Source organism: Sceloporus undulatus, chromosome 3 (genome assembly GCF_019175285.1).
Source record: "Sceloporus undulatus isolate JIND9_A2432 ecotype Alabama chromosome 3, SceUnd_v1.1, whole genome shotgun sequence".
Lineage (NCBI taxonomy): Eukaryota > Metazoa > Chordata > Lepidosauria > Squamata > Phrynosomatidae > Sceloporus > Sceloporus undulatus.
In genome coordinates this window covers 56,966,270-56,992,719 of record NC_056524.1, presented here as the reverse complement: position 1 = coordinate 56,992,719, position 26,450 = coordinate 56,966,270, and the positions used below count along the sequence as shown (strand labels likewise).

Sequence of the window (26,450 nt, the reverse complement as noted above, 5' to 3'; positions counted from 1 at the left end):
GAGAAATGTTTAACGCATACATCTGTAGTTACAAAGACACTGGTACAATTTCACAATTGAGTTCCTTGCATGTCTTCCTCACTAGCCAGAATTTAATAAAGCAAAATGTGCATTGTAAAAAAGCTTCCAACAGGTGTGTTTAAATAATAATTAAATAGTAATTTGCATTTGTTTTAATTCTGGAAGATTTATATATGGCTATTCTGTGTATGTGTGTGTGTGTTTGTAAAGTTAAAAGTTAAAATTCCAGAACAGTAGACTATACTGTATAAGTTTATACACAAACATAAAATAGAAATTTTACTTTCAGTACACTTTATCATCCTAATCTCTCTCTCTTCTCTCTCTCTCTCTCTCTTACATACACACACACACACACACACACACACACACACACACACACACAATCCCCTTGATATGCTGATAGACAGGGGATTTTTAAATTATTATTCTAATTTTTTTTTACTTCTTTCTTTTCTGGCTTGGCTCACTTCTAATGGCGCTATCTTGTGTATGGTTAGATACCCTCCATCTGATTTGGGCAGGAACAGTCTCAATTACAGTAACCGTCTATCATTCCACTTTTTTTCAGCTGCTTTTGAAATGTATCAGTTTCTTTCTCTTCTCCTACTTTCGCCCTCTCATCCTCAATTCGATTGAGCTCAAAGTGCAAAAGTAGTTTGAATTCAATTAACTTGGAGTGGGGAAGGTGAGAGGAGGGACACAATCTTGCCCTTCCCTATAAACTCAGAAAAAAGCAAACATTTTTAAGTTGTCATCTTTATTAATAACTTTTGCTGTTTTGACCACAATCTGATGTTGGTTGGCCACACATGTCTGGTCTTTCACCTGTATGAGTGTACAGTTACTCAGAAGTAGGAATTACTACTAAGTGGATGCAGGATTGCATTTCAATCAAGTGTTTCATTATTATTATTATTGTTGTTGTTGTTGTTGTTTAGATTTTTCTCTTTCTTAGAAAAACCTAAAAAATAGCAAACTGAATATTTGATGGTGAATGAGTCTGGACTTGATAACACACTTAACGTTGCCCCTGGTAGGGCTGACATATTAATGTAATATGATCATATTAATATCATTACTTCTTTTAATAAAAAGATTTTAAAATGAAGGAAAAGTTAACAAGAAATGAAACATTTAGCTTTTATTTTTACACAAAAATAGGATTTTTAGAAAAAGAAATCATGGGGAAGTATTGAACAGATTACCTTTTCTAATACCATGCTCAGCAATGTCTTCACCTTGTCATTATCAGGGATGTTGTTTGGGACAACATGAGAAAACTGAAGTCTCTGGAAGTCTTTACCTGTTTAACCTTCATTTTGTTAGTTTTCTGCTTACAGGAAGATCTAGTTTAGACAGACCTTTGGACTCCCAAACTAATTGTGTTCTCTTAATGTCAGATTTTCATTTTCAACTGGCTTCTGTTTTTATCTGATATTTTATGCATTTTTATAGCTGCTTCTAAATTGCATTGCACTGGAATTATTTTATTACTGTTATCTGACTGTGACACCTTAATGTGAACAGGTGGATCATAAATTTAAATAGAAACATATTGGGTAAACTAGACCAAAGTCATATGTTCAGAAGAAAATGCTGATATTGCTGTTGGCCTGTATACTACAAGCCAAACTCAGATGATCATCTAGTTATGGACAGCCAGAAGGACATTCACCTGCTATTTCTTTGTCAGTTTGAGAATTTGGGGCTCAAGCTTTGTTTGAGTTACAATAGCCAGCATGTAGGCTGGTGGTGCATTTGTTATTGTTAATTGCCTTTGAGTCACCTTTGACCCTATGTATGAGAGACCTCCAAGTCAACCTATCCTCAACCACCTTGATCAGTTCCTGCAGATTCATGGCTATGGCTTCTCTGATTGAGTCTATCAAACTGGAATGCAGTCTACCTCTTTTGCAACTTCCCTCCACTTTACCAAGCATTATAGTCTTTTCTAGTGAGTCCTTTCTTCTCAGGATATGGCCAAAACACAACCTCGGTTCAGTCATCTTTGGGATCATGCAGACCGGCAGCTTGAAGCAGCCTGAGGCCACTATCAGCATGGAATCACAGTGCCACACAGCCCAGTCTCGATCCAGGCTTCTGCCACAGTCCCAAATGGGATGCTGGAAAAGAGTGGAATTCCCTACTCCTTTTCCCAGCTGGGGACACTCTCTCCACGTGGCTTCTGGCTGCTCATGATGTGTATGTCATCTGTACACCATGTCCCCAAAGTGGCCAGAAGCTGCTTTTTCTTGCCCATCTGTTTTCAGCCTTTGTTTCCAGGGAAAGTTTGGACCTGATCTGCTCTACGACCCATTCATTTATCTTTTTAGCAGTCCCAGCACTACATCTTGAATGAATTCATATTTTCCCCTCTTAGCTTTCTTCACTGTCCAGCTTTCACAATCATACATAGAAAAGAAAATATGATAACATGGACAATCCTAACTTTTGTATTTAATGAAATATCTTTATACCTCAGGATCTTGTCTAGTTCTTCCTAGCTGGCCTTCCAAGATCCCCTTTCCAACTGGAAACCATGCTGTTTCTCCATATTCTGTCCTAACAGTGGCCTCTTGTTCTGAGTACAGGTTAGACATCAGGACTATCAAATATTGTAGCACACCATTTCATTGAGAGCAATGCATAGTTTTTCATAATCTACACAATCAAATGCTTTACTATGCTCTATAAAGCACAGGTTGATCCTCTTTTGAAATTCTTAGTACTTTCCATTATCCAGTGTATGTTTGCCATATGATCCTTAATGCCTCTTCTGGTTCCCAGTCAATTAGGCTTAAAATTGCAAATCTGTTTTTCACTTTGCTGTGGGAAGGAAGCTGCCCAATAAGACAACAACACAGAATTGGAGGAAAAGGCCGCAACTTTATTAACAAACAGCACAAAGGGTAGGGTTGGCCCAAGCATAAGATCTGGATCTGGAAACATCAATCAATACCCTGGCTGATTGATGTAAGGTTGCTTGGTCATGACCAAGCATCGGCATGATGTCAGTCGCATATTCCAATAAGGCCCTAGTCACCAGGAGATGTTCACTCAATGTACCCCCCGCAATGGCCACACCACCTGCCCTCAGTGCTCCCGGGTCCAGTGCTACAGGGCCCTGGAAACCATGCTCACCATGCTGCCACCCTAAAACAAAGTTGTGACAAAAACAACCTAGCCAAGGGAGGGAGGGAGGGTGGGAGAGCAGAGCTAAAATGGCGCCGGATGGCATATGATGCAGCCTTAAATAGGCCCGCCCACCAATAAGGTGCCTGGAAAGAGCGGAGGCATGGCCTCCCAGGCCCCTTCCACCAATTGGCTGCCCCCAGGGGTCTGAGCCAGCCAATCATGGCCTCTTCCCTTTTGCAATGGAAGGTGGGACATGTAGTCCCAGCACCCGGTGCAAAAGAGCTGCCCTTTCTGCCCCAGCAGCCAATAGCAGGCCTTCCTGCCAGCCCAAATGCTGCTGGGGGTGAGACAGGCCCCCACAATTATGGAGACTAGGGTGTCTTCCACCCCAGCAACAATGGCGGCCTGGTAAGTTGGGCAGTATCATTTGTCTTTAAATTATTGATGTTTTCTAGGTTGTATTTTGGCATGATGGCTATTCTTCCTTAGCTTAACTCGAACTTTTTGCTTTTAGTATGTCAGTCTGTTTCTGACCTTGTTCTTGTGAAAAGAATTTTTTCCATATTCTGCTTCCAATTATGTATTCTATTTGATTTCTATATTGGCCATCACATTATGTCCATGTATAGAGTCTCTTCTTGGATTGTTTGAAGAATGTGTTTTCAATGAAGAAATTGTTAGTCTCACAGAACTCAGTCTGTCTATTTCTTGATTTGTTTCTCTAGTCCAGGACAAATTTTCCTATAATCTCTGATTCTGCTCTGTTTCTTATTTTTGTGTTCAAATCATCTATGATTAGCAATAAGTCCTGATTTGGTGTATGATCCATTCCTGGACTCCAACATAGACTCTCTCAATTTCTCATCTTTTGCTTCTGTGGTGCATGCCCTCCAACATTACACAGTTGAAAATTAGGACACACATGGCCAAGTAACATCAGAGTATGGTCAAGATGCCAAAATTACTCATAAGAAAGAACACACAAGTTGTGAGAGGCTGCAACAGTTTGCTTGTGCCAGAGGATGTGCCTACACTGTAAAAATAATGTAGTTTACCCCCACTTTGAATGTTGTAACTTTATCCTATGGAATCCTGGGATTTGCAGTTTTACAAGGACTTTAGCTTCTCTGCTAAAGAATGCTGGTGCCTCACAAAACTACAAATCCCTGGATTCTGTAGGATGGAGCCATAGCAGTAAAACTGATGTCAAATTGCATTATTTCTACAGTATCATCAGCCTATTGGGAAAGGCAAGATTCTGCTCCCTCTTCTCTTCTCCTCTACTTCTACTGAGCTGAGCACTCAGCAATATGAACTAACTGATTAAAATCTACTGTTATCAATTAAGTTGCATGTTTTATAATGAAAATAGGAGCCATTAAATTTCTTTTGAACTTAATTGGTTGAGTTAGAATTTGGGTGTTAACTTCAGAAATAAATCATTAATTACATTATTAATTTCAATGATTTGTGCCTGATTACAGTAACAAGGGTAAACTGGGGGTGGTCTTCTTTGTATCCATGTGATTTCACTGTGTACTAAACAAGACACCACATAGATGCTCCTTGTCTATTCCAGGAATCCAATTTTGATCTCAGGCCTTTATGTGGGAATCATTGGCCTGAAGCCCATGGGCCAAATGATGTGGATTCCGGCTGTGTTTGGAGTGTAGTGTTCAGATGATATATGCCCTGCTATCCAGGAAGAACCAGGCCATGATGGAGTGAACAAGATCTGTTCCTTCCAGTGGCACTGGTTAAGGATTACTGGCAGCAGCCTGGATCAGGGCCAGGCACGTGTGGTTGCAGCTACCTCGGTGTGATCAGTGATCAGTGACCACATACTGATCTTTCGGGCCCGTCTGTTTCAGGCCAGTAAAGGAAGTGGAATGATAAAGAGATGTGATTGTAAGGGTTGGAGAAAGGGGAAACAAGAGAAAGGTTTTTGGTGGGTGAATTAGAATTTCCTCCTCAAAAATCATGCATCTGCTTCTTTCTCTCAAAAGACATGGATTGGGTGTAGTAAAATCCTGGATTGTATTTTTAAATTTCATTCTGTAAAGGCTTTGCTATGGGCATAGTCCACACTGGTCAAATAAAGTGGCTTTCTAACTGCTTTGAACTCGGGTGTTTAGACAACATACAAGGTGAAAATGGGTGGAAAGCAAAATGAAGCCATGTTTTGAGACTAAAAACCCAGACAAAAAGAAGCTGGTGTTTCATCACACCAGAATATAAACCGCCCAGAGCTGGTATGGGACTGCATCAAGTCAAAAAAGGCAATCACCAATAATGTAATGGATATAATTACAACATATACAAACCAAACAGTCCAACAGGGAGGCATGAGGTTAAGGGGAATGAAGAGGGCATTTATGGGAGGCCTCCATGATTGTGTTTTGCCAGTGTATCACTCAGCACACCGATGCACCAATACACTGTACTGGTGACACATCGCATGTGTGACGGTGTGGACGATCAAAAGGGTGGCCATCCAATGGAATGGTATCTGGGCAGTAAGTGAGAAGTAATTGTAGATGGGATGGTTGTGCAATGATGCACATGCATGGTGGGGAGGCAACAATAAATAATAATAATGCACTGTGGCTTGACACCACATGGTGTGGACAGCTCATGGGTGTTCAGCCCACCTTGGGAACAGGTGGCATGGACAGCAGGCTTTTGATTTATATTTGGAAAATGCATGCTTGAACCACTTTTTCTGCCCATCTATTCTGACCCTACATTACATTAAATTTAAGTGACTAAAATTTAAGTACAAATTTAAGACCTAATACAGTTCTCTTCTTTTAATATAAATGCAATTTATTATTTTTTTAGCATATTAGTTCTTAACTAAATGCCCTAACCCTTTACCACCAACTTTCTTATATCTATCTACATTGCATACATAGAATAGTGTGGTATTATTTTAAATAGAAGGTTGGGGTAGGTATTCAATTTGGTGAAGTACTCTGCTGAAAACCTCTATAATTGTTATCCAGGGAAGTTGTGCTATTGCATCATGAGCACACATAAGGTATAAAGTGAATTATAAATTAGTGATGTGATCTGTTATAAATGCATGAAATTGAAATTCTTATAAAACCAGGTAGATTTTTTAAAAAAATTATGGTATTGCTCCTCTGTATTTTGACAGATGACATTCCTATCACACTAAACATTCAACATTATTTGAATTTTAATGGCAAGTTTTGAAGGCCAGGATCTCCAGTATGAAGGTGATATACAGTTAATGAATATTAACTAGGGTTAAGCAGTTTCCTGATATTATTTCAAAGGCATTTCAGAGGATCATCTGTAAAATAGAAAAATTGTAAATTTGCTGAAGATAAATTTTGAAATTTATTTATTTATTTTGCAGTCACATTTTTATCTATTGCTTTTTATTCTAATAATACAGCTGATAAGCTGATAAAAAGCTATCTTCTTCCAGCTTCCAAATGGGTAAATTTATGCTTAGAAGCAAAGACAGCATGTAGATCTGTCACGGAAGGTCCTGAATACACTTTTGCAAGAAAGCAACTGTCAGGGCATTTCCAGCTTCTGCAAATCTGCCCCAAACAGACAACATCTGGTTCTGATTATTTTTTATGAAAATACCTGTGAGCCTTATCAGATAGAGGTCTGCATGTATAATACTGTGGAAACATGTCTTTGTACACCAGATTAAAGGGGGGGACTGGAGGTGACATGACAGATAAGGTTTTCCTGTTTCCTGCAGGCCTGTAAATTAAACTGGGTCAGAGCTAACAATGGTTTTTTCATTGCTTGCACTTGTGTGGTCTGTTTCTGCAGCCAACACTGTTGCCTATTGTCTTGCATTTCTATACAGATACTAAGGTTGGGAAACTTTTAGGGGTAAAGAATGACCCAAAATCCAGTGGTTAGATAGAACAACAGAATTGGGGGAAGTGTTCACTTGCTAAGTTTACTTTTATTATGTGGATTTGTGTTGTTTTCCTGCTCCAATTTATTTGGAAATGACTTTATGACTTTTGTTTCTCATTAATGCTCCCCCTATCAAATTATTTTTCATTTACATGTGCTTTACTCATATTAATATATTGCATATATTTATATATTTTAATATTCTGATACTGCCCCCAGCTTCCAACATTCTAAATACAATTTAGGATATTATAATATTTAATTTCTGTAGGAGCAAGATTTTTTTATATGTATAAAAAGAAAAACATACATTAAAATGTTGGAGAAAACGCCTATATTTTGTAGTGGTACTTTAGGTGCAGTTTTCTTCTCTCTACTTGTGATTGTAGTAATCAAACGTGTTGTGAGCTGTGTGATCAATTCTAATGTTCGATTTTGAAAAATGTTAAGAAATTTTGAATTGTTAGATTGTATTCTGTGTACAGTATCTGCCTACCCTCTAACATTAGCCAAACTTCAGTTGGTGAGTGCCTATAAGAAAACTTACATTTTAAAAGTTGCAAAGAAAGAGGAAAAACAGAGGATGTGGTTGAAGGTTCTTTTTGTATAGTACACAAAAATCTGCCAGTAATCCATGTCATATGATTCTAATCTACTAACCACATTTTTTGTTTATATATTTCCTGCCCTCTCCCTAAACACACACACACATATACACACACATATAGACAAGAGGCTGAGTTTCCCTTACCTAGAATTCTGAAATGCAAAATATTCCAAAAACCAAAACATTTTTCATGGATAGCTGAGACAGTGACACCTCTGAGTACACAGACTGTTTCATGCACAAAAGTATTAAAAATATTGTAAAAAATTACCTTCAGGCAATGTGTATAAGGTGTATATGACATATACATGAATTTTATGTTTTGACCCAGATCCCATCTCCAAGATATCCCATTATGTACATATATGGAGATACAGGTATTCCAAAATCCATAAAAATCCCAAATTCAAACAACTTCTGGTCTGAAGCATTTTAGATAACAGAGATTCAGCCTGTATGTGTATATCTCTCTGTGTGTATTAGACAAGAGTGTTAGTACCTACAGATTTAGTCCCTAAAAGTATCAAAACTTTCCAGTTCTTTTTGCTTTAATTTCACCTTCATATTCCTGTATCCAAACTCTATCTTGAAATATCCAGTCTTGCCTCTCCCTTTTCGACTGATCACATGTCACAGCTAGATTTAGGCGATGTTTCAGAAATCGACTTCCACCAGATTCCACCAACCTTTTTTTAATTATAGTTTAGGGTTTGTAGTCAAAGTATTATTTTTATTTTTATTGGATTGGGGCCAAAAAGAGCAATACAGTTGGGTATCATCTACATACTGATGGCACCACATCCATTTCAGACAACCCCTCCCAGAAGTTTCATATATATGTTAAATAATATGGGGAACAAGACAGAATGTAGAGGGATCCTACAGGCCAACAGCCAAGCGGTTGAACAGGACCTCCTTAGCACCTTCTGGGTTTGCCCTCCAGAAAGCAAGAGAGACACTGTAAAAATGCTTCCTATTACCATCCCAGCAGAGAGGCCCAGAAAGATATCATTGTTGGTGGCATCAAAAGCTGCTGAGAGGCCCAGCAGAAATGACAGAAATACACTCCCTCTGACCACTTCTCTATGTAGCTTGTCCTAATAAGGCCTGAAACAAGTTTGAAATGGATCTAGATAATCCGTTTCAACCAAAAACCCCTGGAACTGGGAAGTAATCACATGCTCCGATACATTGCCCAAAAATTGTAGGTTGAACTCTGGCTGATATTTATACATTATAGAGGAATTCAGTAATAGCTTTTCCAACAAAGTGCTCACCATTGTCTTCTTGTTATAGGAGACTTTGGCCTGTTTCAGCCTGCCAAAATAAAGCTGCTTCGGGTCTCTTTGGAGGTATGGTATTTAAATGATGCATGGGTCCTAAGAGTCCGGAGGTCGCGCCAAAGCCACACTCCATTCCTAAGCACTGGAGTGCAGCTTTGGTGCAGCTTCCAGATTCTTCGGATGCATGCATCATTTAAACAGCATACCTCCAAAGAGACCCGAAGCAGCTTTATTTTGGCAGTCTGTAACAGGCATTGACTTCCACCTTCACCCAGTAAACCAGTTAAATTAGCCAGGAAGAGCAAAGGTTTGGTATACACATGTTCATTGTCATCTCACCAAGGATCCAGTCCACACTAATTAGGCTGAACAAACTAAAAAGTATCCATAACACTGGGCAAGCAAAAGCCAAGGTTATACACAGTGGAACTTTATCAGCAACAGCATCCAAACTGGACCAGATTTGAGCAATTTTATCTGCAACGTTCCATGTAAATTCTTTGCAGTGAGGTGTCTACTTGGGGACCATCGACAACTCAGAAAGTATCAAAATGCTTTAGCAATACAGGTCTAAATACTTAGGGTTCAGCTATTCAGCCATTCAGGTGTCTATGTCTACTGCATAGCCATCAAAACATGAGGAATGATGCATTGCCCCGATGCTCCTTGAGATACCCTCATAAAGGGGACTTCAGTTGTTCTGCAATCCCATGAACATAAGAATAAAGACACAAGAAGGAGAAATCAATTAAACATACCATTTTAACATCCTAAAAGTATATGAAATTAGTTCGTTTTATTAACTTCTGCAGTAATGGAGTTAAAGGAATGAACAAGGGTGATGTCATTCCTTAACTTAAGATGTAAATTGCCCTGTCACTTGAAACCTTAAATTGTATTTTTATGTAAGAAATTCAATAGTACTAGGTTGCTGATTTGTTTATCCTTGGCAATCCTTGGTCAACACGTGATGTCTGAAATGCAGGTTTTACAATTTGATACATGAACTGAATTGCACTTTTCTAAACAGACATCCTGGTTCTGATTAAGCTTAATGGGCCTAGTGTCCCATAAGATCAAGGCACTCATCCTTTATAGTGGACTGAGTCTAGAGTATAAAGACAATAAAGTATGAAAGTAGACATGTAGCAAGGAAAGTAGACATGAATGTAACATTAAGCAAGAGGATTGAAATTAATAAATGCTTATATAAAGATTTCTTTACTGAACTTTACTGAAAATGATCTGCATTTTCATACCAATGAAGTCCCTTTTAGAGAAAAAAGATATCTTGCATCAGATGAAACAAAAACAAAGACTTCAATTCCAGTTTAATTCTATCACATGTATGATCTGCCTCTGAAGGTGGTTCATACTCATCCTTGAGTGTGAGGTTTTGATTAAACAGAAGATGCTGTCCCAGAAGATGGTTAAGGACCAACTGAGCCAAATACTAGTATAGATGAAGCTGTGCTAAATCCATACATTTTCAAGTTTAAGGATGTTGGAAATTGCATAGGACTTCTCCTACTTTGTGTGGCCTAACTCTGTGATGGCACTCTGGCTAGGTCTCATAGTGGAACAGTTTTGGATCTGGTGTAATTCAACTCCTGCCTTGCCCCAAACCTTCTCCACCACCTTTTTGGCTGTTCTGCTAGCACATCTTAGCCAATATCAGTTCAACTGGCAGATAGATAGGTCTGTTACAGATTAGCCATAAGAAGAGGTTTATATCTAATCCTAACCCTTTACAGTTTGTAGAGAGATCTTGTAGCACCTTTGAGACTAACTGAAAGAAAGAAATTAGCAGCATGAACTTTCATAGATTTCAGTCTACTTCCTCTGATGCATTTACTTTACATCTTGGCATTGCCCCTCTCCCTACTATTGGGCCTTTGAATGGATGTGCCATTCAATGGGTATGGCTTGCAGGATTTCACCACCTCATTTATAGTGGGCCTCTGAATCTTGGAAAAGGAAAGACTAAAGGCAAAACAACAAAGATGTTTTACATGTATATTTTTAAAATTTGTAATTTTTAATTCAACTTTTTGTACTTTTGTATAAAGTTATTTGTACTGTGAGAATGGGTGCAGAGGTCAAAGCTATGTATACTGAATGCTTTTAATAATTGAGAATGTTTAATTCAGCTTCAGTTTAGTTAAGGCTTGCTTATAAAGCTCATGCCCACCCAGCACTGGGTCCACTTGTAACATTCTTCAGTGTTCAGTCTCTGGTTATGTTTTGCTGTTAGTTTTCTCCATCTTTGTAAGCTTGTTTAAGTTTTGATAATCACTCAGACAGCTCTCTCCACTCAATTCCAAATCTTTGTGCAATAAAAATTGTCATCAAATTGGTCAACTTTGTATTTACTTTAAATTTTAAAACTCCTGGTACTGATTTACAATTGGCTGTTTAAGAGAATTGGTGGCAGAGTAATGCAAAAATATTTGAAACAAGTTTCTCCACTCTGTTCTCAAAGAGTGAATCCTTGGTGGAATCCTCTTCACAAAGTCATTTGCTATACATTTTTCTTCCTAAGTACTAGCCCGGGGTAGGTGACCTGCAGTATCAGCATTTGTGCTCGTTAGGCTCACAAATTCATTTAGGATTATGTATGGCACGTTTATGCAGCATAAAACTATCACTGACATCCCCCCTCCCACTTTTAGGGTGTAAGTTCCAAAAATCATGTGAGGGTTTGAGGCTGTTTGGGGATGAGGTTGTTTATAAGCCCTGCTGTATTCACTGCAGCACCCAACCCCAGGTGATATAAAGCATGCAAAAAAGAACTTTCTGTCAGTTTTATTATTTCTAAAAAGGTTCCCCTTGAAGGAGAAGAGTGACCTTGTTCTGCTGAGCTGACATGTGCCATTGAATTAATGGCTGAGCTTTGCTTTAGGGAAGCTTGCAGAAACATTACAACCCTCGTGGCTGAGTTTGCTGTGCACATTAATCAGGTAAACCAAAATGATGCATCAAACACTCATTTAAAAGTAGTAAAATTCTTCCTTCCTCTCTATACACTTTTAAAAAATCTTCCTAAGAATTAGTGTACTGTTGGTCATTGCTTATGGTCAAGGGCGTTGCTCCATAGACACAGTAAAACATAGCAGTGGGGTTGAAACTTTTGTTTATCTCCAGGCACTAAACAGGCTTAAGAAGAAAGTTAGATATAATGGGTTAGGTTAGGACCTTTATTTAATACAAACTTTATCTCCTAGAACATATTTGCTCTAATTCCCATGACCATAAAATTGTTTGACACTGTGATTCATAACAGTGCGGTAACATTGATAAAAAGGAGCTCAAGTGCTTGATCACACTGCTGGAGAAAGCAAGAAAGTAGTTTTCACCATTAATTTAATGGAAACTGTGATCAATGGATTCAGACTAGGTGACTAGTTTCTCCTGCTCACGTTGATTTTTGCAATGATCTTTTAATGAAGCCAATGTAGAATTTAATGGTACCATAATGGCCTGATACACCTTTTCCTTCTGGGTCATTTGGCAGCTATCATTATCTGAACATGGCATTCATCTGAAGTTCCCAGACCAAGTTTGTGGTACAGTTTGTGCACATTTGTGATAGAGTTTGTGCACAGTGGAATGCATGGAGATGTATGAATGTGTGCATACACATTTAGACCCTATAATGAAAAAACTGTCATGAAGGTTCAACTCTAGATTTCAACAATCCTTAATAGTGAAATCACTAATATATTTCTTCCCAACCGGATGTCCTTCAGATATTAGGACTGCTATTTCCAGTTCTTTGCGCTATTGATCCTCCCAGCTGGGCTTTGACAGGAGGTAAAATCTAAATCAAGTTGGAGATAACTTAGCTAAACAAGCCTTAGTTTTGTAATCTTGCATGACTTCTGAATGGATGGCTAAGCCAGGGCCTATGTTCAAAGTGTATAAAGACTATAAAGTGTATAAAGTGTATATCACTAAAGACGCTGGGGTTTGGTTCCAAGATCCCCCGTGTATAACAAAATCGTGTATGCTCAAGTCCCATTAAATATAATGACATAACAAACTAGTGTCCCTTATAAAAAAAATGGAAAATCAAGGTTTGATATTTGAAATTTATACTTTTTTTGAACATTTTCAAAATGTGTATGCTTGAATCCGTGTATTAAAAATCCGTGTATAAGAAGGGCCAACTGTATTTCTAAAATATAGCACTAGCAGCATTATGTATTAGAAATATTACAACCTCTTCCCTATGATTTATTTTTTAAAATATACCATTGTCTACAACAAGATTTAAGGATTAAAAAGTATTGTTGTGTGCCTTCAAGTTGTTTCTGACTTATGACAGTCCTAAATCAACTCTATCACAGTTGATATCTTCTTATCAAGATTTGTTCAGAGTGGGGTTGCCTTCACCTTTTGAGGCTGAGAAAGTGTGATTTGTCCAAGGTGGCTTTTTATGGCCGAACAGGGTTATTCAAACCCTTATCTCTAGAGTAATGACTCAATGCTCAAACCACTACAACATGCTGGCTCATGTACAGATGCCCCTCCCCTATAAATATATATATATATCAATGCATTCATACTGAAAAGCATAAAAACTATATGGCCAACCTTCTATATTCACAGAATCTGAATCCATGGATTCAGCCATCAATAGCTTGAAAACATTTTTTAAAATTCTGAAAAACAAACTTTGATTTTGCCATTTTATACAAAGGACAACATTTTAATAATAATAATAATAATAATAATAATAATAATAATAATAATAATAATAGGATTTATTTATATACCGCCCAATCACTGGGAATCCAAGCAGTTTACAACAGAGGGGATAATAGATGGTTCCCTGCCCTCAGGCTTACAATCTAAAAGACACGACACAAAAGGAGAAGGGAATGGTGAGGGGGGCGGGGCACATCAGGTCCAGCATTCTTCTCTCCCTCTGAGGCCTGGACCAAGGCAGATGGACTGGAGGGAGGGTTCTCCTTCTTCCAGGCAGGCCTGTTGGAGCTAGCCTGCCTCTCTCTCCCTCAAGATGGTGGCTGAAGGGAGGGCTTTTTACTATGTCACTGTATATAATGGGACCTGAACAAAACTCAGTGGATAACAAAGGGATACTGTATAATCCAGCTTTCAAAATACAAATCAAAATTATTCCTTTGGAAGGTTGGAAAATTCTCTGAAAAAAAGATTTTGGTGTTGGACTGGGCTATAGGAGGAAAGGGCCAAGAATTATGAGGCCACCGCAAGCATCACACTCATTTTAGACTCATGACTAAATATTTTGCAAATAATAATATCAATCTTTTGGGAAAGTGTTAAAAGTTTATGTCTTCCATTCCCCCCTCTTTTTGGTGGGAAGCATTTGTTGGGTGACTTTAATCTTGCAAATATCATGTAAACAGATATCCCAAAGGGACATCTTACATCTGTAGGTGCTTGCAGTACCTTTCCATGGAGGTAGGAGATAGGACTGGAGGATTCCATGTCCATGGAGCTGTGAATCAAATCTGGATTTAATCCAGACTGTAAAGAAGATACCCAAGAACCTGAATCTATTTTTTGAGACAAGGTTCAGACCTTTACAGTCTGGAATAAAGTGCATTCACTGCACCACTGACATGGAAATCACTGGCTATTCCTTCTACTGAGAAGCAAATGGCATTGAATTCATGGCTCAAGCTCTGGTAGGTAGGCATAGGATTACAGCCTCATATATTTAAAGTATCATTGGAAAGTGCTTTAATTTCTTTTCCCAGTTCGACACATTCTTAGTTTCCAATTAAAAGAGAGTCTGGTGGGATACAGACCGCCCCTTTGGGGCAGCCTGCACCCGCCCCTTTCCCCGATTGAACAGGGCCTCAGCGGCCACAGTGGCAGCCCGGAGGCCCTGATCTGCCGCTTCTCCAGGCCTCGGGGAAGCAGAAAAATGCTGCTTCCCCGTGGCCTGGAAAGGTGTGTCCTTGGGGAGTCATGTCCCAAGGACACCCTGACAGCAGCAGAGAAAGAGAGAAAGGGGCCACTTGGCCCCTTTTTCTTCTGTATCGCTGGCCGCGCCAGCGATACATGCGGCAAAAGGAGCTCCGTTTCGGAGCTCTTTTCAGCGCCACTGAAAGGGCGCCACAAGTGCCCTGTAGCAGCACCAGCACGTAACAGCCGCTCCACACCGTTTGGACACAGCATGGCCGTCATGTCAAAATGGCAGCGCCTATCTGTACAAGGCACCACCATTTTGGCATACGGAGTACGTGCTAGGGTTAGGGAGAGTCTGTAAAAGATGCTCCCAGGCAATCCTAGCACGTAGTCAGTACGTGCTAAAAGGCCCATCTGGACAGGGGCTCTGTTTTATTGGGTGATCTAAACTGCTATCTGCCAAGAATGTCTAGTGTATTACAACCAGTCGAGAAAATAATTTTTCAAGGCAAAGAAAGCATGTTGAAGGGAGAAATGTGGAAGGTCTGGAGAATTATTCGAGATGTGAGCAGCTTACTAAAATCTTGAAACAGCTATTTTAAAACATTAGTTCCAGAGGTGCACTTACAGTGATGAAACAGCATATGACCGTATGTTTGAAGACGTTTTGCACAAATAAAGGCTAATAATAATAATAATAATAATAATAATAATAATAGGTGGGTTAATCTCACCCCTGTGCAGAAGGCCAACATGAGATCCCCCTGCTGCTTTATCTTTTATTTTGATGCTACACCAGAGTCTGGGCTGAAGTGAGCCCAGAGACAATTTTTTCTACAATAAATTTTTACCAGAGGTGCAGTGGAATGCGCAGTGGTCTCATACAACTTAACTTCAATTGAGCTAATATATGAGCAGATTTTTGCATATTAACACTGTCTCCCTTACCAAATATTGAGCCTGTACAGACAGGCCAAAATAAAGCTGCTTTGGATCACTTTGGAAGTATGCTGTTTAAATGATGCTGTGCTATGGACTGGAGCACAGCTTTGGCATAGCTTCTGGCCTCTTAAGATGTGTGTGTCATTTAAACAGCATACCTCCATAGTGACCTGAATCAGCTTTATTTTGGCCTGTCTGTATGGAGCTATTAATAGACCAGAGAGATAGATAAGTGAAGTAAGCTCAAGATATGGCTTACAGTTACCTGCAAGTTAGAGTTTTACTCTAAGAAATATTGCTATTAATTCTCCCCAGTATTAGGTGCTCATTATTGCTGTTCAGAACTTTGGCGGGATACAGACTGCCCCTTTGGGGTGGCCTGCACCTGCCCCTTTCCCCAACTGATCAGGGCCTGAGCTGCCACAGCAGCAGCCCAGATCCACCGCTTTTCCAGGCTGCGGGGAAGCGGCAAAATGCTTCCCCACGGCCTGGAAAGGGATGTCCTTGGGGCTTCATGCCCCAAGGACACCCTGACAGCGGTGAGGAAAGGGAGAAAGGGGCCACTTGGCCCCTTTCTCTCTGTATCACTGGCGCGGCCATTTAAAGGCTGTGCAAGCGATATGCGCAGCCAAAGGAGCTCCAAAATAGACCTCCTTTCAGCGCTGCTGAAAGGGCGCCACAAGTGCCCTATAGCAGCGCCATGACGTAACAGTCACACCGCGCTGTTTGGACGCGGCGCAGCTGTTACATCAAAATGGCGGCACTCATGTGATCAGGGCACGCCATTTTGTACGTACTCCGTACATACTAGGGTTGCGGGCGTCTAAAAGAGACGCCCCCAGGCAACCCTAGTACATGCGGAGTATGTACAAAATGGCCCATTTGGACAGGGCCCATGATTCAGAAGTTATTTCAGATCACTCTTTAGAAGATCACACCTCTTAGAAACAAGAAATGTATAATAGCCACAATATTTTATTTGTATTGCATGTCTGCAATTTGGGGATAGGGAGCCTGACTTGGCTCACACCACTTTTGGCTTAGCTCTAGATCTGAATCTCAGTTTGGAAATCCACCATTTTGTGTATCCCATTGATTATCATTGGAAATTAAAGAGCTATAACTGGTTTTCTGTTTTACAGAACTGGATGAGGTCTGCTGAAAGGATTATTCTGGTCAAATTGCAGACAAATAAGTACAGAGCTTTTAGTCTTATATATCTTCAAACTGTGGTTTTTCTTTTGTAGTGGTGGAATTTTCCTGTTATAATAGAAGCTATAGAAAGATGGAGTCACTTGGGTTAAGAGAAAATTAATTTTAAAAATGAGGCTTGGAAACTAGAAAACTGGAACAGAGAAGAATGGGGAGGGCATCTTGACATGCGTGGAAGTTTGCACCAGAAAAATAGACATGATATACACAATTTAAGATAAGGAGACATTGTTGATGTTCAAAGGGAGACTGTTGAAGGCTACTGGATTCCTAAGGGAGGAGTAAAGAGTAAGAAATGCAGTTTTAATATATGCATGTATCTCTATCCTGATCGTAAGAATTCTGTATGTTTAAATTGTAATTGGCCAATGAGAAATGATGAAAACCTTTCTTTGTGTAATTGACTATAAGATTAGGCCATTTTGTCTTGTTCTGGTTCTCTCAGTTTTGGAATCTTGAAATCCACTGAGAACATTATTCTTTGCTGATTTTAAAGAATAAAACTTTGAAATTTTCAACTTTCTGGGTCCTTTGCCAGTTCCTGGTTTCATCTTGGACCTGAGGCATTGTGAGAAAAGGCCCCGGGTGCCTAGGTTCCCGTGGTTTTATTATCAAATTGAGTGTTATCTATAACACTTTTAAAGAGGGGATTGCTGATAACTTTTGGATTACTTAGCTTAACTGAATGAAATTTGCAACAGTAGTTCAAATTTCAGCACATTGCTTCTCCTTATATCTATCTTGCTTTGTTGTTTTATTGGATGGCAGAGACAATTTGAAAATTGTATGTGGCATATAGAAAGTTCTGCACAATTTCAGAAAGACAGGTACAGCACTAAGGAATTGTGATAATGAAAATCGGTGAAAGATTCTTCTTTTCTGCCTAGTTGACATCAAGTCAGAGAAATTACAGAAGGACGGGGTGATAACCTGTATTTTGTACCGTACTGAATTTTCTAAGCAAGCATCAAAGTTCATCCCAGGTCTTACACAACACACCAAAAACTTTAAACTTACCTGTTATTTGGAAAAGAGCTAACAAAAAAAATATTGAATAGTAGACCAGTCCTGAAATTCATATGTTGAAACCATTTAGTATGATCAGAAACTAGAACTAGAACTGATAAAATCTCTTCCTCTCCCTCACTATTCTGATGTTTCTCTTGTATGGGGGAAAAGCTTGGGGCAAAATTTTGGAGACACTTTGGCCTGTTACAGGCGGTTTACAGACCGCCAAATAGTACGTCATCAATACGTACTAGGGTTAGGAAGGGGCGGTGCTTCCGCACCCCCCTAACCCTAGTACGTATTGAATACGTACAAGATGGCGGCGCCCTGTTCATATGGGCGCCGCCATCTTTACGTATCGGACGCTGAGCATCCGTACGCATCGCGGGCGTTGTGACGTAGTGAGTGCGCCCCTGGCACCTCGCTACGTCGCAAACGCGACTTAAAAAGAAGCTCCATTTTGGAGCTTCTTTTTCGGTACGCGCGGGAGTCGGGCCGTGTGAAGGCTCCGGCTCCCCCGCGGACCTACTGGCGGCGGCGGCAGAGCGCCGCAAAGCGGAGGTATGTACCCTGCCACAGACTGCCAAAATAAAGCTGCTTCGGGTCTCTTTGGAGGTATGCTATTTAAATGATGCATGGGTCCTAAGAGTCCGGAGGTCGCGCCAAAGCCACACCCCATTCCTAAGCACTGGAATACAGCTTTGGTGCAGCTTCTGGATTCTTAGGATGCATGCATCATTTAAACAGCATACCTCCAAAGAGATCCGAAGCAGCTTTATTTTGGCAGTCTGTAACAGGCCACAGTCAGTGTCTTTGTGTCACTCTGAATCTAGATTGCTAAGAAATCTTTAAGGGTGTTCATGTTCAGATTTATTGTATATACTAATGTATAAATCTAGAATTTTTGAAAAACCTGAGTCGACTTAACCACAGGTCAATGTAAATACGGTACTTTATTAAAAAGTGGGGGGGGGGAGGACCATCCCCTGGTGAAAGGCAAGTGTATATAATCTGTCCTGGAAGCACTGACTCCCTCTCTGGTCTCTCATCCATTCTGCCTTCACAAACAATTAGGTCTGCTGAAATTTTGTTAAGTTCTTTGGCATTGTTTTCCTTTGCTTTTCTTCTGAAAACTTTGCTTTGTTACATGCCCCAAAGTTTTCTCCCTTGACTTATCCACAGGTCATATCAAAATCCATAATTTGGTCTCCAAAATCTGTCCTCAATTTATACATCCCACTTCGAATCAGAGATCTCCTGAACCTTGACCATATCAGACTAATTCTCTTCTGAATTCATCCACATGCAAAACACACCCGCATCAAAGAGAAAATACATATTTAGCTAGGATTCAGAAACTGAAAATACAATACATTTTGAGAAATGTTGGCAATTAAAAAAGAAACAAGCCCATGGGTGCAGTAACAGTGAGGAGAGGGAGAAAAAGTTGGCTGTGCTAGCAGAAGAAGGCTGATGACTCCATGGTGTGTCTTGCTTGAATGCCTGTTTTCCTCCCTCTAAGAGGGATGGCTGTAAATAATTCTTTCTTCTATAGCTGAGGCGATTTTCTAAACCATCCATCCAAGTGTGCCTTGACTCTGAGAATTCCCAAGCTACTGTTTTCTTCTGCAACTACTGAGAAAGTACAATTGCACATATTTGCTATGCATGGTATGCACCAACAAGATTCTGGCCTATATTCTATATCCATATGATCTCTTTATAGCCTCCTTATGAGATCCTGCCACAGTGGAGGATCTCATAAGGAGGGATAGTGTCCTTCTCCCATCCTTCAACTGAGTTAATCATGCAATCAGGGATCACACATCTGCATGCTTCTCCCATCCTTCTCCCATGGGTGAAGTGTCATGGAGCAATCCCCATGCGCTTCTCCCATCTGTAAAGTGTCATGGAGCCATCTTTTGGTATTAATGGGAACTCTTGTTAATACCAGTTGATGGCTCCATGACACTTGACCAATGGGAGAAGTGCACAGGAACAGCTCCATGACAATTTACCCATGGGAGAAGGATGGGAAAAGTGTGGTTGGTGTGTGTGTGTGTGTGTGTGAGAGAGAGAGAGAGAGAGAGAGAGAGAGTGTAAGAGAGAAGAGAGAGATCTGATCACAGGATTAGCCAAGTTTAAGGATGAGAGAAGGACAAAAGAAAAACACTGTCCCTCCTGTGTGATAATCTCTAGTGAAAGGAAACTCATACCAGTAACTTGTTTGTTATTCCACACAAGTGGGGCTAACTATACAAACCAATTGATGATATTGTTGTTATCTGCAGTCCAGTTTGACACATGGTGGCCCTATGAATGAGAAACCTCTAAGTCACCCTATCATCAACAGCCTTGCTCTGGTCCTGCATATGCAGGGCTTTGGCTTCCTTGACTGAATCTGTCCATCTGGAATGTGGTCTTCCTCTTTTCCTACTACCTTCTACCTTCTACCTTACTAAGCAGTATGGCAGTCTTAGTTTAGCCATCCTGGGCTTACAGCTCCTAGGGAGAATTCAGGCCTCATTTGCTCTAGGATCCATTCATTTGTCTAAGCATTCCACAGTATCCACAGAACTCTTCTACATCACCACATTTCAAGTGAGTTTATTTTATTCCTGTCAGCTTTCTTCACTGTCCAGCTCTCACAACAATACATAGAAATTGGAAATACAACAGCATGGAAAATTTTAACCTTAGTCTTCAATTATACATCTTTACATTTATCTACTGCCTTTCCAAGTCCAAGTCTTTTTTCTGATTTCTTAACTGCAGTCTAAATTCTGATTTATGACTGTGCTAAGATATGGAAAATCTTGAACTATTTCAGTGTTTTCATCATCTGCTTTAAAGTTACCTAAATCATCCTTGGTTATTATTTTTGTTTTCTTAATGTTCAACTGTAAATCTGCCTTTGCACTTTCTTATTTGACTTTCTCCAATAACTGTTCCAAGTCTTTGCTGTTTTCTGCTAGTAGTATAACTTCAATTCAAGTGCTAGTCTCAACTAGAATAAACACACTAAAAGGGTGGGAAATCCATTAGTCCAGGCTAATGCAAGTTCCAATTAGTCAATGAACTTCCATAGTTGGGAGTAAAATTGAGATCTGTTTTGCAGAATCTCCTTTGCAGAAGGTAACCCTTTGCTTGAAGGGCTATGAAAAGACAGCTCTCTATTTCAAAGCATAATCAAGCTACTCTATTTGGAATGGTGCTTCCCCAAAAAGAGAAACCAGGTGGTCCTAAAGGTTACTTGTCAATAATTAGCACCTGGACTGGCTAACAGAGAAACAGAGCACCTGAGCAAAATCTTTCCCACTGCTATGAAATGTAATATATTTTTATGTAAAGTTCAGCACTTGTCTCTAAATTTTTAACTACACATATTACTAGGCCATGAAGATTTATACAAATGAAATGCCTTCTTTCGGGGTAATGCCTATCTGCTTTTCTGGAAGGGAGGAATGAAACAAATTTGAAAACAGTCTTTTGATATCAGCCTATAATCAAATGGCTGCTTCTATACATAATGCCAAGCACAATCCATTGGGCAAGAAGTTATCCTCCCCAACCTTCTCTTTTACCCCAACAAATTATCCAATCAGAAAGACCTAGGGATTAAAGGGAATGTTTTGGCCCTCTGAGGTCTTTCTTCTTCTTAATGGGTGCAAGCAACCTGTCCCCCTCTTTCAGCACATTTTATGTTCAGGGAGGTTAATTTGCTTAATGTAGCCATTCTGCCAAAAGGAATCACTTAGTTTTATGGGACTCTGAATAGCAGTGTCAAAATCAATGGCCCATTCTCTTCCAAGAGACTTGCATTTGCTTTAAAAGCTTTCCTAAAACTGGAAATAAGGTTTGTGCATTAGACCAATGGCTTCCCCAAGCAGAAACTCACTGCAACTAATGTGGTAGGTAATATACAGACTAGCAGAAGCAAGCAAGAGTCATGCCCCCCCCATCTGTTTTTCTATACTGTTGTCCTGGGGTTGGACACACTTTAAAAGGTGGCAGTTGTATTGATTATTTAATGGGGGAGGGAGAAGTTAGGACTGAGAAATGCTGAAGTAGCCCTGCTTAATGCTTTCCTGTGCAACAAACCCATTATCTGGAATGGTGGAAACTATCCTGCAATCCTTATTAATGTTTAATAAGGATGGAGCTACACAAGGGTACAAGATAAAATAGCCCAAGGCCTCTGTTTTGTTAGGATATACAGTAAGATGGTTGTGAGGCTCTGAAGGAATAACTGATTTCCCTGAGCGCTAGCTGTTTATGAGAACAGCAACAATAAGCATTATTTCCCCTCTGCTCCTCTGTGTCTTGCTATTACACCAGCCCTTCAATAACAGCAATTCATCGTAAGCATCGTGGATGATACAGAAAATCACTAGATGCTCAATTTGTATCATGGTACAAGCCTGTTCCCCAGTTAACCAGGACTGTTGTGCAGTTGCCATTTTTCCCTGTCCTTCCCTATCTTCCATCTTCCCACAGTGCTTCCTATGAGGTGCATTTAGCGGGAATGAAAAGTCAGCAGAAGGTGTTAATCCTGCTTCACAGACTCATCATCCTTGGGGCTGTGCGTTATATCACTTGTCAGGATATTGTTCATTGAGTTAATATAGGAAAATCTTTAATGAAAATGTTAACTGTATAGGCCAAAGGGTTTAATCTGTACCCATTAACTTATATATCAATGCAGACATGATGTGTTAAAGGCATGTAAGCACTAATGTGCTGTATTTTAATTTATTGCATCTGATGGGTAACATTGGGACCATGGCATATAGAAAGGGATCTTTCACCAATATATTTCTTTCCAGAGTAATTGTAGCTTAGAAAAATTGTATGTAAGTTTTAACTGTGGAAGGAAAAGATTAAATTCTTCCTACTGATGTATTATCAGTAGGTTTTATCCAGTGGTCCCAAACCAGAAATAATGGTCAGCTCACTGAAAACATAAAGCATGGTAAAAACTTATAACCTCTTTGTTTTTTTACAGTTTGACTTTTAGTGAACAAATGAAATAAAAAAAGATTATGAGAAATAAAAAATGGGGATAGAACCAAAGTATTTGTGCCTCAAGCAGACAATCTGAAATCAATAAGAAAAATTTGATTGAACGATCATATGCATGGATAGCTTTTTTTTCCTAACAAAATACTGCCCCGGTACATACGGGCCCTTTGTGACGCCCTCGTCACATGCTATGGTTGTCTGGGAGTGGAGTGCCCACATGCCCCGCACCACTAGCATGTGATGAGGGCATAACAATAGCGGCACCCTGTATACATGGGTGCCGCCATTGTTACATAAGCGCTTTTGCAGGTTCTTTTTCCACCGGTGGGAAGCCACACGGTTTGACAGCTGCAGCTTCCCTCCGGTGGAAAAACAGGCGCCAGAAGTTGCCCTTTTTGGGCGTTCTGTCTCGCACCATTGTTACGTAAAATTAAGAACTCAAAAGAGAATGGGTCACATTCATCATTACTAAGTCCATTGACTTTAGCAGCTCTACTTTAGCATGGCTAATTCTTTACTCCAACTATTACATACCAATTGTAAGCATACTTGTTGGAAAGGAAATCCCAATGGTTTTTCTCTTTTTCTCTTAGGCAGCTGCCACAACAGAATTTATGCAGTTTGACACAACTGTCATGGCTCCATCATATAGAATCGTGGGATTTGTAGTTTGTTGTGGCACCAGAGCTCTCAGTCATAAAAGGCTAAATATCTCACAAAACTATAAATGCCAGAATTCCATAGCATACAGCCACGGTAGTTAAAGTGGCATCAAACTGTCTTAATTCTGAAGTGTCAATGCAGCCTCAGTCTTGCTCTCTCCCCCCTCCTGCCCCCCTCTCTCTCTCACACACACACACATTAAAGATGAATAACCTTTCTAAGGCCCTGGTCCATAGGTCAGTTATGAATGGGTGCTAAAGTATTTCAGTAGTTTAGTTACAAGCAGGTAGGCATGGGATATCCTGGTTTGGATCTTACTTTATCCATGAACCAATTTGGTGGCCTTGGATAATTTACTTAAGTTGTGTTTTACAAATGGGACTTATACTCTCAAAACATTTTAGGTATTTTGCTGATGATAAATAACAGTGTTAATCCAATGTAAATTTGAAGTCATTCCCACTGAATTAATTTGGATTTACTCACTAGTAAGAGAAGGATTTACTGTAAGCCTTTTCTGTGCCTTAGGAAGTAACGTGGACTATAAAATAAAATAAACACTCAAAACAAAGCTGTAGCTATCAAGATTTGTTTGCAAATGAGTTTCAACTAGTCATCCAAATATTAATTTTCTGCTGTCAATAAATTGTCTTATTGCTGTGGCAATAATCATTTTAAGTTTTAAGGGAGTGTCATTTTAGGTTTTAAGGGATAGACAGTAAACCTATGATTTCTGAGAAGAATCAGAATAAGATAAGGCACCTTCCAGAGGGAAAATTCTCCAGGGAAGCTATTTTGTGAAGTGCAGTTAATGTCAGTTTCATGAACATCATTCTTAGAATCACCACTGCAGAACTTTAATGCACAGCAATTGGGGATACCTGCTTTTTATTGGTGAGATTCATTTAGAATCCACCATAAAACACTGTGAGACCCAACCAGGAAGACAATCTAACTTTTGACATAAAGAAACAATGATGATAGAATTCTGATCTTAGAGTTTATCACACAGCGGCCCTTCCGTGTGGTAAACATCACGCAAGTGCCGCCCAAACGTCACACAAGCACCATGGGTGTGATCCCCAATGGCGCTAAAGAAGTGGGATCATGGCTCCCGCTCCATTCCTGTCATGCACTTGTAACTGGGGGAGCCTCCTGGAGCGCTTTTCTTATTAATGGGATAAATCGTTAATAAGAAAAGTGCTCCAAGAGGCTCCCCCAGTTACGAGTGCATGACGGGAATGGAGTGGGAGCTGCGATTTCACTTCCGTAGCGTCATGGGGGATCACACCCATGGTGCTTGTGTGATGTTTGGGTGGCACTTGCATGACGTTTATCTCACAGAGAGGCCTCCATGTGATAAACTCCTTAGAGTCATCATTGCTTTGGCCACTCTTATTTAAGAACTCACTATAATGCATCGTCAGGCAAATATGCATACAAAATGGATTTTAAAACGTTGTTCCATTTACTGAAATTATGTGCTCTATTTGTGGTACTCCCAAGGTGTGGATTGGGTGTTTTAAACAATGTAAGATTTGGAACCTTTTTTCGGGAGTAGAATTTGGATACAATCACAGTGAACAGCCCACAACTATGCAAAGATCTAGTTGCATCATACGTTGCATATTTTAATGTAATCTCTGAACAGAGCAAATACTTGTACAGGGCAATTATCCTGCTACTAATTTTTATATCATGTGTCAAATGCAGCATAGAATACCATTATGAAATATCTGAATCAGTTGACTCAAACAGTAAGAGGTTCTTACACTGTTTGTATAAACCTTTTCTTTTTGTAGCGTGCAAGTAGCTTTGGAAACTTTGACCATCGTAGACATCACTCAGCATCAAAACCAGATGATTCATCTGAGGTTTGTATATTGCACAATCTAGCTCTTTTAACCTCTATTGTAACAGAAATTTCAGGAAACTTAGATTTCTAGGATTAGCAGATTAATAGGATCGGCAAGAGGACCTAGTAATTGAAAATCCATAAGTTTATTTCCAGTTGTCGACAAAGGAAAACATTGAACTCAGTGGAATTCAAGTTCCAAAAGCTGAGAACCCCGAACAAGACAAAATGGCTCTTTTTATATTATTCAAGACAAAGAGGCTTCTTCAATACACCTGATTGGCTAATTACAATTTAAACATATAGAATTCTTACAATCAGAACAGAAATACATGCATACATTAAAACTGCATCATCACTATTTACCCCTCCTGTAGGAATTTAGTGGCTTTCCCTTCTAACCTTGCTTCTGCATGTCTACTATGTATCCTTATCTCAGTAGTTTATGTTATGTCTTTCTTACTGGTGCCAGCTTCCATCTAGGTCAAGATGCACTCACTATTCCTTTCCTCTAGTAACTCCAAGCCTTTATTTCAAAACCATTTCTCTGGCTAACAAAGGTGACTCCATCTTTCTATAGTTTTTATATTTCAAAAAGGAATTTCCACCACACTATGTCTCTGACTTTTGAACAGAAACAAAACACACTGCAAAACATAGTGAAGTTTTCTCCAGCTATTGTAGCTGACAGGTGTTGCTTTGAGCAAAACCTTTTTTCTGGTTTTTTATTTGTTTTAAATATTTATTGCTTCCAAAGGCTAAATCATCTCCCCCCCCCCCCAATTTTGGTTATGGGAAACTTTACTTTTCCCAGATCAGAAATAGAAAATTGCTGGGTAGTTTAAAATGTCATGGTAAACTTTCATACAATGTCTGTAACATTACT

General features: G+C 39.6%; 1 protein-coding gene across 2 annotated transcripts in view; it reads left to right on the top strand.

The window, feature by feature from the left end:
* Positions 1-26,450, top strand: part of SAMSN1 (SAM domain, SH3 domain and nuclear localization signals 1) — an 89,471-nt gene that overhangs the window by 24,382 nt on the left and 38,639 nt on the right. For both annotated transcript variants that reach the window (XM_042458992.1, XM_042458991.1), the window contains one exon: positions 25,512-25,583. In XM_042458992.1, the coding sequence (XP_042314926.1) occupies positions 25,512-25,583 (72 nt within the window). The remainder of the gene's footprint in view (positions 1-25,511; positions 25,584-26,450) is intronic.